The following is a 17,674-nucleotide window of genomic DNA, read 5'->3' as shown; positions in this document are numbered from 1 at the left end:
GAAATGTGTTGCTGCTTCGGCTGCTTTCTTCTTCTTCTTCTTTACCTGTGGAAGAACGAATGGGCTCCGGCGGAAAAAGACTCTCCCTGAACCTTAAGGTGCAATCCTAACACTGAGTTGTGTGTTTTGTAATGGTAACGCCTGCAGCTGCTGTCGGCTTCTGAGACGCATCGCGCTCTGCCCCAGCCAGACCTCCCCTGCAGCCCTCCCATGATGCATCGGGGTGTCGGGGGAGCTTGTAAGGAGCACAGCTCAGATGTGAAATGTTACAGCTCAGAGGGCTCAGTAGGGCCTTGCAGAGTGCACCATGTCCGTGTCCCAGTTAATGTTCTCATTTCTCACTGGGAAGAGATCCGCTTAACGGTGTGGAGAAATTGAGCTTTTATAAAACAAGTGTTTGAAGACGTTAAGCTCCCTGTATAAATCCTCTCCCCTCCACTCTCCCTGACCGCTTCCCACCTGCCCATGAATCATCTATGACCTCTCCAGTGACCGCCATCACACTGCGAGTGTGCTCGCGAGGGTATATTGGTGCTGCGCCTGTGTCAGCAGCAGCTCTCAGGCTCTCACCGCATAAATTATTCAGCTAAATATTCAATTCTTTTCATAGAACTTTCCAAAATCCCCTCCTTCAGACGCATCTCGAGTTGTCTTTTCTGAAGACGCCACCTCCTGCAGACCAGATGTAAGCTTTAAAAGCTCATCTTCCAGCTTGTGTGCAGAACTCAAGCAGAGAAAGATGGAGAGAAGGCTGAAAAGAGGAGTAGAAAGTCGAACGTCCGACACAGAGAGAGGGAAAAAAAAGCAAGCACATCAGTGTTCTGGGGATGCGCTCCTTCCTGTTATTATTCATTAAATGCACCGTTGCAGAGTTTTATGAGTTGACATTTTGTTTGAATTCAGCAAACATAATCTCCATGTAGGGTGCCTGTGTTTTTCCTCAGACCTACCTACCGCAGCCCGACGCTCACACACACACACAACTGTTCATAGCTTGTGAAGTCTTTGCTTCAGACCAGCGCTCGGCTCCTTCAGATCAGCCAGCAGGGAATCTATTCGTCTTTTCCTGCTTAATTCATCTTTGTGCATTGAAGTCAGAAGTTAGACTCCATGTAAGAGAGTCACGACACGAGTGAACATCCAGTTTTGTGCTTTGAAACGCAGTAATGTGCAAAATGTGGTGTACAGTAGATGTCGTTCGTTGTTATTACATGTTTCACAACATAAATCAAGAGTATAAAGTTTAATTTGAAACCACTAAAGATGTGGAGCTTCATGTTCTGTGGAGAGAAACTGACAAGCACATAGGACACGTTTCTGGAGTGTAAAGTCTGAAATTCAAATACAATAAACTATAAAAAGCTGTGAATAATTCTATTTAGGAGGTGATGATGCCAGTAAATGCACTGTTAACTTGCATTTTGTGCTACAAAGCTAGCATGGCGTAGCCCCGTTAGGCCAAAAATATATATAGGATGTAATGTCTGTTGGTGAACATGACCACACAGCGCTGTTTGTGTTCAGGTATATTCTTAAGGACCTATTATCACGTTACTGAATTTGCCCGTCAGTCAGAAGTTAGCACATTAGGATCGCTAATATCCATGAAGAAGTATTTTTGTCGAGCACTGATTCCAGGACAAGTTTGTCTTTTCAACACCGAGCCGTCTCTAAACAGGAGAACCAGTCCCAGGTGTTTATAACGCAGTCCTGGTATTGTCCATTGGGCTTTTTCACCAACATCTTCTGCTTGAATCGTGAATCTTTGGTCATTAACAAGCCGTGATTCATGATAGTTAAGGCTGCGAATAAATAAACTGAGAAAGTTTCTTAGATCAGAAAAAAGATCTAAAGAAAAAGTCACGATGTCACCGACTGAAGAAAAGTCAAACCTGAGAAAGCTGAATTTTCTTTCCTCTTCATGTTTTGTATACGTACTAGTCGGCGACACAACTCTCCAGATTCCCGCCCCCCTAAAGTGTAATTATAAGTCTGACTATGAAGCACCTTTAATAGAGATGAAAAGCTGCTTCAAGTGAATGAAGTGAAGCTAAAGCGACCTGCTCTGATAATCACCGATGCATTACGAAAATATGAAGAGAATGCTGAAAATCTTGCATTAAAAATAAAAAAAATAAAAAAATATCAGAATTAGCCTAACGGCATGCCAAACTGCCATTTCGCCTTCTCCTCCCTGAACGTTCTTTCTAAGGACGGATGATTCAGTGTAATCTATCTTCCGTTTTTAAAATCATAAGCTGAGGTATCCTTTTCTTACTGGCAAATTTATTACATTTTCCCGCCGAAGCTCCTTCTCCGGGGGAATGGGCTCTGGCCTGATTAATTTTTATAGCGAGGGTCTAATCCTATTTTTATGAGGAGGGGAAACAAGAAGAAAAAGCGACGTGGCAGCCCTCCGTAGCGCTGCTGCCTGAACGGCCGGAGATGTATGCTCCCGTAACGAAGACGGATAGTTTGCCGATGAATTTTATCTGCCAATCGCGGCCGGTTTTTATTGTCTCTGACTTCACTTTGGTGCAGCGTCTCTGGGATTCTGTGCTTTGTTGAATTTGATATTACGCCGTCTTACTCTGGGAAGTTGTGGATGTTGTTAAACTTTGCCGTATTAGACCCTGACATACTTTTGTCTGCTCCCGCACTGAGCACCTTTTGCCCTTCACGTCTCTCGCCTTCTCCGCTATTTCATTCTCCCCCGTCCACCAATATCCTTCACTCTCCTCCCCTGCACTTGCACCGCTCGTCTCGCCTCTGCTCCTCTCTGGATCTGTTAATTCAGCGCCATGTCTGACTGGGCCTATTTCCCCCCTGCTCCTCATAACAAGACCATGATGGACCTTATCACTCCTGTCACTCAAACTCCCTGACAGCCAAACCCTGTATTTTTTTTTTTCCTTCCTCCTCACTCAATTTTTCACTCCCTCTCCCTCTCTTTGCCTGTCTGTCTGCTTCCCTTCTCCCTTTTCTTTTCTTTTTTTTCCTCCTGCTCTCTCCTCTGTGATGACCAGGAGAATATGCTCGCCTGCAATCCATCTGTCCCGCTGATAAAGACATTAGCGGTGATGGGTGTAGCACCAGGCATGGGGCAGCAGGGCCCTGTCAGTGCCGGTCTGTCTTGGGGGATGGCTAACGGGTGTCACGGATTAGTCCGGGCCTTGCATGATTGCTTCGCTGGCTCTGCGATGCACACTTTACCCTGGGTGATACCGTGGCCAGAAATCTCTGTCACAAAGAGAAAGGAATGTGAAAGGGTCTGCATGTCGGGTTAGAGGCGTGTTTAAAGGACAACCACAGAACCGTGTTTGTGGATTATTCCACGAATGCACGGATGGATTAGCGAGACGCAGCGTGCTGTAGGTTGCCCTTGAAACTGCTGCTGCTTCGAGATATGTGTCCGCTGCTCACATTTACTCTGATTATAGTAAAAACTCACAATTTTGCACTTTAATTTCATTCTCCTGTGTCATCAGCCATAATGTGATAAGTGTGCATTAATGCAGTCATTTTAATCTGATCATGCGGCGCGCAGGTAGCCGGTGAAGGCTATAATCAGCTAATTTTATTCAGATGTGAAGAATAGTGTGCTGCCTCTTGAGGCCCCAATCTCTCAGCGTAGACGGGAAGCAATGGAGGAAAAAAAAAAAACGTGCAAAAGGCCACTTGAAATAGCAACAGTCCTATTGTCCCTGAAGTATGAAGTTTGCTCAGAGAATGCTAATGCGTTGGAAAGCACAAGGCCGGCTGCCCGTCTCTGCACAGAGGGATTGTCTGAACAGGCGGTGAGCTTTTCACAGTTTTCTTTATCCTCAGAGGTAGCGCGCGCTGATTGTTGGTTTAACATCAAGGATACGTTAAATATATGATCTGCCAAAAACGCTTGTATTAGATTTACAGCCGCGAACAAAAGCTTCCATACATGCACCCTCTTTAAATGTATTACAGGTCATACAGCCAGATTGATTAGTTTGATCAAAGCTGTGTTGATAAAATGCTCTTAGCAGCATGACTTCCTCACTTCTACAACTGACTGCAGCAGCGGTTCATTTGATTAAACCACAAACGCTACAGTCTGAGGAGCTCCATGCAAACACCTGTATGCATTAAGTGCAGTTGTGTCACTGAAAGAAAACACAAGCTGTCATCTGCTGCTGGGAGACAATCAGTCAGGATGTCAACCAAAAAGCAGGCTGTGCAATGAATTAGAAGCTTCTGGAACACAGTGTCCCCAGTCAGGTGTGGTAGCCATGGGCTAAGAGGCCGCCATGCAAGAAGGAATCCGTCCTCTAGAAGCAGCACTGAAGGCTCGACTGAAGTTTGCTGCTGATCACATGTACAAAGAAAAGACCTAAAGTGGTCAGATGTGACAAAACACAGGATAATTAGCAACAATGACCTGGAATGTGTTTGGAGGATAGAAGCTGACACCCTGAATTCCAAGGACACCAAACCTATTGTAAAGCACGGCGGTGGCAGCATCATGCTCCGGGGCTGTTTTGGTGTCTGTGGAACCAAACGTAATAATGAAGAAGCAGGATTACCTCCACGTTCTTCAGGAAACCCTAAAAGGTTGGATCTTGGACGCAGTTATGTGCTCGAGATTCAGATTTGTTTTATTGTCATTGCAACGTGTACAACAAAAAGTAAGGTGCAGTCCTTTCAGTGCAATATATGTAAGGGATAATGCCCGACGAGGTGTCCATTATCAGAAATTAATGGACGACGCGGAGGCGTGAACCGTCCGACGCGAAGCGGAGGACGGTTGCTTCCGCGAAGTCCATCAATTTCTGATAATGGACNTTAAATGTATTACAGGTCATACAGCCAGATTGATTAGTTTGATCAAAGCTGTGTTGATCAAATGTTCTTAGCAGCATGACTTCCTCACTTCTACAGCTGCCTGGTTAAAATCCGTGCAAACACCTGTATGTATGAAGGGCATGGTGCAGTTGCGTCAATGAAAGAAAACACAAGCTATCATCTGCTGCTGGGAGACAATCGGTCAGGATGTCAACCAAAAAGCAGGCTGTGCAATGACTTAGAAGCTGCTGGAACACAGTGTCCTCAGTCAGCTGTGTTAGGTATGGGCTAAGAGGCCGCCATGCAAGAAGGAATCCGTCCTCTGGAAGCAGCACTGAAAGGCTCGACTGAAGTTTGCTGCTGATCACATGTACAAAGAAAAGACCTAAAGTGGTCAGATGTAACGAAACACGGGATAATTAGCCACAATGACCTGGAATATGTTTGGAGGAGAGAAGCTGAGACCCTGAATTCCAAGAACACCAAACCTATTGTAGAGCACGGCGGTGGCAGCATCATGCTCCGGGGCTGTTTTGATGCCATGGAACCAAACGTAATAATGAAGAAGCAGGATTACCTCCACGTTCTTCAGGAAACCCTAAAAGGTTGGATCTTGGACGCAGTTATGTGTTCCAGATTCAGATTTGTTTAATTGTCATTGCAACGTGTACAACGAAATGTAAGGTGCAGTCCTTATATATATATATAATCTTTGTAAACAACTATATACAATATGAAAGAAATATATATCTATAAACAAACAAATAAACAAAAAGATAAATCTATATAAAAAGATGAAATCAGATAATAAGCAATAATAAGTGTGTATTGCACAGAGGTAGTGGCAGTTTTATATTAACAATATATTGCAGTTATTTCGACAAGGAGGCAGTTATGGCTCTGACAGCATTTGGGAAGAAGCTCAGTCTATTAGTCCTGGTTCTGGTGGCCCTGTACCGTCTGCCCGACTGCAGTAGCTCCAACACGAAGTGCCCCAGGTGCTAAGAGTCCTTCAGGATGGTGTCGGCTCTCCTGAGGCAGTAAGAGCCATGAAGGTCCTCCAGAGTGGGCAGAGGGCACCCAGTGACCTTCTCAGCCATGTTGGTGACTCTCTGGAGCTCTTTCCTGTTTGCTGCTGTGCAGAGGCAGGAGGTGTGGATGCTCTCCACGGTGGAGCGGTACAAAGACACAAGCAGTCTCTGGCTGATGTTGTTCTTCCTGAGGATTCTCAGGAAGTGGAGTCCTGCTAATGAAGGTTCCTAAAGGGACAATGACTCCAAACACACATCAAAAGTAGGAAAGAAATGGTTAAATCAGGCTGGAGTTAAGGTTGTGACCTGGTCTTCCCAGAGTCCTGACCTAAATCCAATCAAGAATCTGTGGACTGAAGAAACACTCTGTGTCAGACATTCAATAAATTTAGTTTAACTTGTAAATTATGTTAAGAGGAGCAGTCGAAGAAAAACCAGAGGCTTGTGGACGACGACCAAACGTGCCTATTAGCATTGCTGTAGGTGTATTTTTCATTGTCATAGTTCCAGAAGACCTACAACAAATCTATGAAAGAAATCAGAGCAATAGGAGTCATTGGAAATTCAAGCCTGCCAGGATATACATGGTCTTTAAAAGCGAACTGTAATCACAGCTACTATTGTTAATGAATGATGGTAAACTACTGATTTACTCTCACCGCTTCCAGAGAAACAGCAGAAAAGTTTCACATATTTCTGCTGCACGTGTCACACTCATGAACTTTTTCTTTTCAGCAGTGACATGTTGTGAAATATATTGTATTTTGAACACCAGCTATGCAAGTTTATATTTTATAAAGATGAGCATTTCCACGGACTCCATCCTCAGAGCGAGACCCAGACCATCGTTTAGCCGTCCGGTGCAAAGTGTTGAAGCAGAAACTTTTCACTGTGACAACGCAGCCTACATGCAGAAGAGCTCTGACTGTCGGACGGCTTGTGTTTAGAAAGTTACGAAATCTTCTGACGTGAAGCTCTCCAGATCCGGCCATTCGAAACGGATTGTTCAACACATCAGCTGCAGCACTGTCAGGTTGTTTCATACACTTCCTGCTGGTGTTCCTTGAATGTTTTGCTCCTTTTTTTTTTTTTTAACAAGCCTCATTGACAAATACGAGATCTGTCATGTTCCAGAAAAGGTAGAAAAGCTGCTTTGCTGAATGTCAGATTCATCAAAAATCTATCTTTGGAAACAGGCTGCGCAGAAGCTGTTGAAATTTAATAAAGACACAGGTAAGCTCATTAGCTCTCCAGGCACCCTTACTGTACGCAGGATTAAAGCGAGGGGGAAGGGTAGAGAGCGAGTGGGGGGTTAGATGGAGGAAAAAAGTTGCCAATCCAATGCACACACACTCTCTGTATAGGAGTGTGTGGGAAGATCACGTGCACAGTGTGTTACAGATGTACAGCCCGTCTGCAGCTGGTTCTGCTGAGAGCTAAGCTGCTTTTGAAAGCAGATAAAGGACGAGCAAGTGGCTGCTGGAGAACGAACACGATTCTTGTTTAACTCAGGGGGATTTCCTTATAAATGTGACTTTTACCTCCCTGACATCTCCCTCTGTGTTTTTACAGTCTTACAAGAGGGCTAGAAATAGCACATTATTGCTCCATCGCGGCGACTTTTAATCTTTTAAGAATGCTCAGAGTGCAGCATCACTTCTGGATTTCTGAACGTCATTTATTTCTCAGTGTCAAGATTCATCCACTTATGCTTTCTGAGAGCCATCTTGGGAAGATCCGAGGCACATCGAGGCAGATGAGATGGACTAAGAAACAGTTAGAGAAGAGTTAGAAAGACGGAGACGGTGACACGCCCACAAAGACAAACTTCAAATGGCTCCGCCGCAGCGCCTCCCTGCTGTGGAGCAAATGCCTCCGGGAGGCAAAATAGTCTTGTCTCGGGAGGTTTAATGTGATGGGCTGCTGTTATGTGTATTTCCTGTCAAAGAAAATCTTTGGGGCAGCGGGGACGTGTCACAAAGTACTTTCCATTAGGACAAATGAACAGCTGCTCAGCTGTCTGTCGAGTCGCCTGTCAGTGCAGCCACAACTGCCATCTGTATTCATAACGCGTTCTGACAGACATCCAGGAATAAAAAAAAAAAAAGTTGATCTCCATTCGTTTCTCTTTGAGTGTGTGTGGGCATGATGGCGTGCATGTGTTTACTCGGCTGCGATTGCATGCATATGTTTACTAGTATTTGTTTGTAAAGGGGGCAACTGGAAGGGGCAAACAAGATGGAGTAGTCAGCCTGACAGGTTTGACACAGCAGACAAAACAGACATCTTTTATTTACTTTTGTTTCTGTCCTTGGGTATGAAGGCTGTGTCTGCGCGCAGCAACCAGACTGGGATGGAAATAAAGGTCTAGGTTACTGGTTTGCAGCAGGCGAACGACGCCAGCTGGCAATGAAAGACAAATTAAACGACTGTATAAGAAGAAGGAGCCGCTGCTTTCCACAGTTGTGTTAATGAGGCAGAGCGCGTTTTACCGTCGCTCGGTAAAGCTGACAGATGTGTAAACTCTTCCAAGGCTTCGCTTCTCGTTCTTGCGCCTCTTTGCCAGGAGTTGAGGCTTCCCCTGCACCTCCGTCTGTCGGAGAGGAGGCGCGCCGATTGTTGTTGACGGTGTCGACATGAAGGTTTTTGCGGATTTACGTTGCGTTTTCATAAACCGGCCAGCTGTTCCGCTTCGGCTTGCAGATGTTTGGGTTTTGAGTCCTCTTTAAAGTGAAGTTGAGAGAAAACCACTTACAGGTAGAACAGCGTCCACTCAGCGCCGCACGGCGAGCGAGTGGGCGGCGGCGGCGAGCGCTTGATCAGTGGTGGACGGACTGCTTTTGTTCTCCCACAGCCAATTTACCCATCGCTGCCACCTTTTACATGTAAAGGATTATGTTCTGATGTATGGGGGATGGTGTGCTAAGCTAAATGCTAACATCAACATGTGTGGTTTTAATGTGTGATAATGTGATGTTTACACCCAACAACTGTTTCTGTCAATTAATCTACCAACTGTTTTACCAATTTATTCATTTAACTCATAATTTTACACCAAAGCAAACTGATAATCTAAGTTCGTTTGATTTTAACGAGCTTTATGTATAATTAATGTGTTCAGTGCAGGATGTAAGCAAAGGATTAGTGCAAAATTATGTTGTTGTTGATTTAATCAAAATAAATTGAAAAAGACGTCGTTTAATTCAGGAATGTAGCTCCAACAGGAATCAAAGTTTCTATAAAAATAAAAACAAAGTTTGCTCTGTATGTGCAGCCAGAGCGCCGCTTAACAAGAATACAGCCACTAATTAGCAACTCATTGTTTTTCTCTGAATTTGGCAGCAGCTTCAGATTCGATCTAAATATAGCCGGATTCACAGCACAGCCGTTGTTTTTAATTCACAGATCTGGTGAGTTTGTCAAATGAAGGATTTCAGCTTGGAGCTCGCTGCCGGTTCACGTGTGATCTTAATGAATCACGTGTTTTAGTTTGACGACGGGAGCTGACGGAGGTGGAAATAAGAACAGCTTATTGGGAATTTAAATGTGATAAAGTACGGTGAATGTGAGCACGGAGAGTACGAGGGAAGGAAATGGATGTTTTTGTGAGCTGTGTGGCCGATGGCAGGCTCATACCCACAGTCTGCATCCAGCCAGTCAGACTAGAGGTGATATAAACCACACGCTTTTTACCTACAGGCCTGGAGATTGCTTTGTGGCATTTATTTATCGGTCTCTTTCTGCTTCACAACCGCTTTAAGTTAATGCAACAAAACTACTTTGCTCATGAAAAGATCTTGGCTTAAGTTAAAATACATGCCAGCAAATGCTAAACACAAAGCTCTGGTTGGTTCCTACCTACTAGGATGATGAGTCTCACTCGCTGTATGAAGTCTACGTTAACTGTAATTCATTGTTGGTGGTTTGGGAGCAGATTATGTTTTGCATTACGTTCTGCAGACATCTGCTGTGATGGACGAGTGCTAATAGATGCAAACCAACAGAGGCTTAAAATAGTTTGACTGTGATGCAAAAACGTGAAAGACAAAAACGTACAATTGTGCTTCAAAAAGGGAAATTCAGAGGTCGTCATGCTCGTCCGCAGGTGAGACGGCAAATAAAAATATACCAGCATCACAGTCACAGCTACAGAAGAGCGCATTCATAAGTACAGTCCCGAACACTGTTCACCCAAACATGACGTTATCAGTTTATTTATTTTTCCTTCTTAAGCTGTTGTGCCTCAAATGACTATCACCCAATTATCTTTTGGCAGCGTGGCATTACCTTGAAGATTTATGGGGCAGATTATCGAAAAGTCAGACATAAAAGGAGATGGGAAACAGAAAATCAATGGCGCGCTGTGGGTTTTTCTCCTTGGAATCTTAAACGTCTGAAGTGTGGGGCTCTGTGATTTATGGTCGGTGCCGACGCTGACTGTCCGTCCGTCCGGCTGTCGATCAGTCTACCTGGTCCGTCTGTCGATCAATCGACCCGGTCCGTCCGTCCGTCCGTCTGTCTGCAGGTGTTTGTTTTGTTGTGTGTTCGAGCTCTCGGCCTCCACAGTGTGTTTGTGTTCTGGCCATGTGGTCATCTTTTTCTGAGAGCTGCTACTGTAATTGGCTCTCTGTCTGGGGCTGGAAGTCTCACACACAAAACCACGCCGACACACACACACCTACACACACGCACACACACACACACACACACACACACAGATAAAGGCGAACTTGAAAGCAGGCCTTTATGTCGCCCCCTCTCTCCTCGCCATGTCTGGCCCTTAATGTGTTTAAGTCATTTCGTGCCAGGTGCTCTGCCTCGTAGTTAGTGTTTTCCTTCTAGTCTTTCAGGTGACTGCTTGCTTTGTGCTCTGGGTGGAATTGGGGGCCTTATCAGCGGCGGGGCAGGGGCCCGGTGGCCGCACCGCACAGAATACAACGTTTTCACCGACCGCATGACTGCCCCACATGATTAAACCCAATCTAACCGGCTGCTGTCCGTGCGTCTGTACTGTATGTGTGCGTGTGAGCGAATAGGCCAGCGTTTGGGCGTCTTATCTGCAGCTCGAAGTCCAGAGGAGGAGGAGGAGGAGGACGACCACGGGAATGCCATTTGTTTCTGATTGCTTGTGTCTTTTAGGACGTGCAATAGGCAGGACGTGTAAAACGGCGTTCAGCCCTTCAGGGCGAATTTGAATTCCAGTGCATCTCTTTCAAAAACGAGGCTTTTCTAACGTTTCCAACACCCTTCTAATTTCTGCACGACGCCTTTGTGCCGGCCTGCCGCAGGCGTCGCAGGACAAAAAAAAAGGACCAGCGAGGAACATGTGGGGACAAACATCCAGCGCGTTCTTTTGAGAACATTGTGCTTCGATCCTGCGCGCCCCTAAATGACTGCGAATGGTTCAAAGTGTTTTTAAACAAGCTCTGGATGAATAAAAAGGGAGAAAAGAAAGGAAAGAGAAGAAATCAATGTTTGTCTCTCTTCAGATAAATGCATGGAGCCGAGCAGTGTAAGGCAGTAAGAGGGTAATCTGTGAAACAACAATACCGTGGGCTGACAGGAGACGCAGTAATCTAGGCTGGACCAGCGCTATCCTTAAACAGAGTGTTCTGTGTCTGAAAGATTACACTGTAAGCTCTGACACAATAATGGTCCTGACACACACACACACACACACACACACACACTGACAGGATTGCCTCTGCCTGCCTGCCTGCCGGTAGCTTCTGCGAGGAGTAACCCTGATCACAATGTAGTCCTTAGTGGAAGCCTGGCTGGCAGAATGCGTCGATAAGAATCTGATTGAGGTCTGCTGCCAGCGATGAGCAGCGAGGTGGGGAGTGATTGACACTGAAAAACAAATGAGATGCAGTGTGAGGAATCAGCGATGGAGGACATGAATAGTGTTTATTCTGCAGCGCGCGCCGTTTGTATTCATGTGTATACGGTCCTGTGCATTAGCATTTAGCTAGATGTTTTTTTCTTGGTTTTGACAGCAGAAGTGGCGTTTTTACATAACTTAGATTAGCTTTTTTTTTTCCTTTCCTGAGTGTCTCTCTAAGTTTTTCAGTAATTCGTTTCCTCCTCTTTGCACCTTAGTGTCAAAGTGGTCTTGGCATTTTTACGCCCGTCTAAGTGTGAAGAGAAAGACTCACAGAGATCAAAACGAGAGCAGAAAAACAAGAAGCTTCACCTTTTAACCCAAAGATCTTAATGATCAATGTGCTAACAGTGTTTCACGTAAACAAACTAAAGTTCGGTGTGAAGCAGCCGGAGTGCACAAGGTCTTTGCTTCTCTCTCCACTTCGTTAACGTACATTTCCATACTGGATGATTTCTTCTGTCCGTTTTCACTCAATGTAACTGTACAGATGCTTAGCAGAGTGGCTACCACTTGTCCATCTCTGGTCCTCGTGAGCTACTTACCTGCAGCACACCTGACTCACATTAATGGATCTCCAGCAGCTTGTTGTCAAGTTCTACACAAGTCTGTTAATGATCCACTAATCTGAGTCAGTATGGAAACGTCTCATGAGGACCGGAGCTGGAGATCCCTGATGTACAGCACGTCTGTAAAAGATATTGCTCGACAATCTTTTTTTTTAATGATTTTCCTCCATAATTCACTCCTTCTTCTTTTATTAAATAAGTCATGCAGACATGGAATGTGCGCACAATTTCCACAAAAGTTTGAAATAATTTCGACTCAGCCAGATGCCTCGGCTGTAATTTTTTGCCACCCAAAGCGAATTTCTGCCTGTTCATGTCCTTTTTTTTTTTTTTTTTCTTACATCTTCCTGTTCCTGCCTTAGTATGCAGCAGCACTGTCCTCAAATCCACTTCAGCCTTTGAAGTCTCTGAAGTTACATAAATCAGCTCCTGGTAGAAGGTCTTCCTCTCTGTCTGAGTCAGGTCTGATTTGTTCTGTTAAAGTCTCTGGATTTCTCGCTCGCTAATGTTAATTTGTCCATCCGTCTGCTCCTTTTTTTTTTTTTAACAGTTTGAGGCTCACGTGTTCGAAGGCTCGACGGGCGTCGTGGTGAACCTGACGGTAGACGACAGAGACGATCCGGCCACGGGGGCCTGGAGAGCCATCTACTCCATCATCAGCGGAGATCCCATGCAGAGCTTCGAGATCCAAACCAACCCGGACAACAACGAGGGAATGCTGTCGGTCGTCAAGGTACAGTCCCGTACAGGAGGCTTGTCCGTGCAGTTATATGTTCTGTTAGAGAAACCAAATGCTCTCCTTCTTAGATTTTATTGGATGCACTTGTACTCGGCTGATTGAGTCCCTCAGCTCTCGCAGCTCCCGATTCTCTGAAGAACACCAGCTTTATGTACATCTCTGGATCCTGTATCGGTCAATTAGCGGTCATGAGGCCAGGTCTCTCATAAACAATGCCCTTTATGAGTTCTTCTTCTTCTTCTTCTGCGTGGGGTTTAATTGCTTATGCACATACGATTCCTGCCTCTTGGGTAATTTCCTGTCTTCGGAGTATCGGAACCGGCGAGCTGTTAATGCACACGTCATCATTTATGCATGTGCATGATCAAGACACCTCCACAGCCCGTACACGTCCAACATCACAGGAGCAGCTGATGTCCAACAGATTACATGAGCGAATGATCACACATAGCAAACCGAGCGATTCCATAAGTAAATGATGGAAATAAAATAACTAGATACCACAGTAACATACGCCTTCCTTTCCCGATTGTTTTCAGCCCCTGGATTACGAGGCCACCATGTTCCACACGCTATACATCAAAGTGGAGAACGAGGATCCTCTGGTCCCCGACGTGGGCTACGGCCCCAGCTCCACGGCCACCGTCAGGGTCACGGTGGAGGACATCAACGAAGGCCCGGTGTTCTTCCCGGACCCCCTGATCGTCACCAGGATGGAGAACATCCCCGTGGGCAGCGTGGTGGCTTCACTCAACGCCACAGATCCGGACACACTAGAGATACAGAGCATCAGGTGAGGAAAGCAGCGTGTTTGTCTCTACAGAGAATGAGAGCTTCTTTTCTTTTCTTTTTTTTGCTGTGGCGTGATTGAGTGCAATCTGCTGAAGCTCACACCTCAGTATTATCTGTAATGAGTTTTCTGATTTTCATTCGCTTTGATCAGTGCGGCTACATAATGAAATCGCATTTGCTAATGGGAGAGTCTTTGAGCAGAACTTTAAAGTTTTCTCCCCTGCGAGGTCGATTCTGTTTTGTCAGAACCTTTCAGATGATGCGGGCAAGGTGAGCTGGCAGGTTGTAAAGCGAACCCCAATTTTAGCCTGCCAGATCATCACTTTGGAGGTGTTTTGACATCTCGGGCTGTCGGTGTGTTATCTGAGCCATCATCTCTACCTTGTTGTATCCGTCTGTGTGGAAACGCCGCCCAGACCATCTGCAATTTGCCGGCGCCGGTCAAAGCGTTCGCCGCAGTCCACTGAAAAGTCCCAGTTTTGGGCAGCTTATTAACTTTGTTAGAAAAGCTGCCCCCTCTCACATCGTACCATCATCATAACAGGAAGGCTATTAGTTGCACTACAATAAAAATTATTCCTCTTGCTGCCAGAGGGAGCCCGACAGTGTGTTAGGCTTTACAAGACATAAAAAAAAATAACTCATCATTGCATTTGTTGGCTTTAATGGCTAATTTATCCTCGGTTTAGATCTTTTTCTGCACCCTCGCGGTTATATATCATGCTTTAAAAAAAAAACAGTGTTAAGTAAACACATGGGTGTGATATAGACCCCAGGAAATAAAACTCACCGGATCATGACTTTACTGCCCCAAATTATTGATGCTGCTTTATGTGCTGTAAAACGTAGCCGGTGTGTCGGTATCAAAGGCTGCGTAACACGGAGATGTTCCACCGAACGCGATGCAGGAGTCACGACCTGAGCCCATAAAGCTTTGATAACCGGCGCTCTGACATCAACAGTTGGGTCACGTGACTGTAAAAAAATATCTGATCGCACGAAGCGGCGTCTGAATACAGATGTGGGAGCAGCTCGCCACGAGGGCCGGTCTGAGGAGAAAACCAAGGAATGTGAACACAGACGGGACTTCATCCAGTAGCTGTGTGCAGCTAATTAGTGTGATGTTTATAAAAGCAAAGAGAATCAGAAGAACAATGTGGAAGGAAAAGCCACAAGAGCATCAACTAAGAGTCAAGTTACCCGTCTGTAGTGTGTTAACGTGAATGATGACGTGTCTGCAGGTATCTGGTCATGAAACGAAGCACTAGATGGGATTCTTTATAACGATTTATCCCGTGTAGAGCATTACCGTGTGAACCAGCGAAGCACTCATTGGTTCACGATGCATCACTTTGACCAGAAATGCTGTAAAACTGGGAGATGCATTTTTCTTCTTCTTTTGTTTTAAGCCGGGCCCGTGGACGTTTGTGCTTCTTTTGCTTTGCACATAAAACAACCCACAGTTCATATTAGGAGGTCAGAGGGGTGGAGGTCTCACTAACCGGGACGTTCACGCATAAAACTAGTTGTTGTTTCAGAGTGTTTTTAGTTTGAGTTTGAAATCCGAGAAGCTCGTGACCGTTCAGTCTCACCACACATGACCCAATAACTCAACCACACAGCTAAATGTTCCTCACAGCACCATGTTTGGTTTAATTATTGGGTCAAAACGAGGTGCGTTACCTTATTGGCTGCTCTCTCACAGCTTGTGGATTATTAGGTCCTCAGTCGCTGCAAAACTCATCGGTTTCAAGTAAGTTGTCGCTTTTAAAGTGTCTCACTCTGCCAAAGCCGTCTCACACCAAAATATGTAAAAGCTGCACCGGTCCAGAGAGAACGTAGTAGATTCACAGTAAAGACGGTGAAACTGTAAGATGTTTAGATGTTTTTGGCCTTATTCCTTTCACAATGTGAGTTTCTTTCACTTTGTGTATAAAGTAAAAGCAATAAAGTCGACATGAAGAAGGTTGGAGGTGATGTGCTGTTAAACTGAGATACGAAAACTTGTCGGTCACCTTCAGGGAAACATCATAGTTTGAGTGAAAACACACTTTTTAGTCACTTCTTGCTTTCACTTTCTGTTTTGTATCACAGTTCAGGTTGGGCTCTTTGCCGTTGTTTATGCCATAAAAACACAGTTAGCACCAAAACCACTCGGTTATGGTTTGAGTTAAAAAATAAAGCAACCTGCAAAGACAAACCACAAAGCCTGTTGTTTTTCCAGGCTGGTGGGGTGTCAGGAATATCCTCAAAACAACATTTTACAACCTTTGTTTGGTGCAAATATTACATTTTGCACTGTGGACCGATGCAGCTGTTCCACATCTGGATGCGAGACTCAGAAAATCTAAACCTCAGAAGAAAAGTCAGAGTTTATCGAAGCCAGCTTTGGGTACGCCTGAACCAAATGTACAACAAATACTTATCCCAGTATAGAAACACCAGAGCACAGTGGTGGACCGGTTGACCAGCACCAGCATCCTGCTTGTGCAGCTAAAAGTCCAGTCAGGTTATATCACAAAGAGCAGAAAACCACAGAGAGAACTTTAGAAACCACGCTCTGCCCCGTTCTGTGTAAACACTGATTTCATGCATCAGACAACCGCAGAGTAAGCACGACCTCAGCTAAAAAGGTTTTCATAAAAAAACAAACAAATACGGGCCAGAGAACACTTTTATTTTCTTCATTATACATTCAGTCTCTGCTGCGTTTCGTCGGCTCGTCCTTCAGCAGCTGTTTGGGCTTCAGCAGCGCGTTCACGACGTCGAACGCTCCGACGATGTTCAGGCTTCAGGTTGAGCTGCATGTCATAGAACGACAGCGTAGAGGAGCTGATCTCTGCATCGCTCAGGGTGGATGATGCAAAATAGTTTGTTTTTCTCTTTCTCTCACTATCTTGATGTATGTGAACTCGTATCGATCGCCTAAAAGCCTTCTAAAGATTTCCTCTATCTATAGCGACACAAGGCTCCGTGTTTTGACATCTCCTTTGCATTTTCCATGTCACAGATCTGCATCTTTCTGCAGTTATCCTTCCTGATCCTCTCATCTTCATTTATATATATACTATATATATATTCGTTCTATGGCTGCTGTGTTTGTTGCCATTTCATCCTCTTGACATCTTGGCAGGAACAGTGACTTTGAGGTGCCATAACTGTGACCTGCAGACAGGTTGAAGATATTGTGCAAGACAGACGCTGGGAGAGTGGAAGTGGAGAGTGGGTGTGCACAGAATGAAATGGCAAAAAAAGGAAAAGGGAGGAGATGTGTTTACCTTCCTCTCTCTTTCCCTGTCTGGCTCAGCATTACTGTGTGCTTTAGTGTGCGTCCCAGTGCGCCTGCCCCCCCGGGTCCAGCAGGTCAAATGCATTTGACGTGGAACACAATCGATCTGACTCGGCGGTCGGAGTCTGTAGTGGCCGGCGCACACATGCATGTATGCATGAAAGACGGCGGATGTATGCGGGGATGACACCCACTCTGTGACCATTAACCTACGGTGCTGGTTTGATTACATCAGGAGGCGTGATGCACACAAGCAGGCCTGGTTTTCATCTGTTAGATGTGCATGTGGGAGAACAGTGGTGCACAAAGCAGCACTTTATTTATTTTTACGTAGTTGTAAAGCATTTAAGGCGTCTTTGCACCAGACTATTGTCACCACCGGTCCTCTTGTGATTTATAATAACTGCAGCGGCCGCTTGTGTTTTCAAACCTGTGCAAATCTGTGTGACGTTCCTGGACAGCAGCTTGACCCAGAAGCTTCGTTCAGACAGGATTAAAACTCCGGCGGGACGGACGGAATAAAACTGAGTTTGCCGAACGACATCAAACTGCAGC

General features: G+C 45.3%; 1 protein-coding gene across 1 annotated transcript in view; it reads left to right on the top strand.

The window, feature by feature from the left end:
- The window catches only part of cdh13 (cadherin 13, H-cadherin (heart)), a gene marked incomplete at its 5' end in the record, with an annotated part of 203,020 nt that overhangs the window by 127,646 nt on the left and 57,700 nt on the right, over positions 1 to 17,674 (top strand). The window contains 2 exons of the mRNA XM_008276457.1: positions 12,850 to 13,032; positions 13,578 to 13,831. Of these exons, the coding sequence (XP_008274679.1) occupies positions 12,850 to 13,032; positions 13,578 to 13,831 (437 nt within the window). The remainder of the gene's footprint in view (positions 1 to 12,849; positions 13,033 to 13,577; positions 13,832 to 17,674) is intronic.

The sequence above is a fragment of the Stegastes partitus genome, unplaced genomic scaffold (genome assembly GCF_000690725.1).
Source record: "Stegastes partitus isolate 25-593 unplaced genomic scaffold, Stegastes_partitus-1.0.2 Scaffold72, whole genome shotgun sequence".
NCBI lineage: Eukaryota > Metazoa > Chordata > Actinopteri > Pomacentridae > Stegastes > Stegastes partitus.
This window is presented reverse-complemented; position numbering and strand designations above follow the sequence as displayed.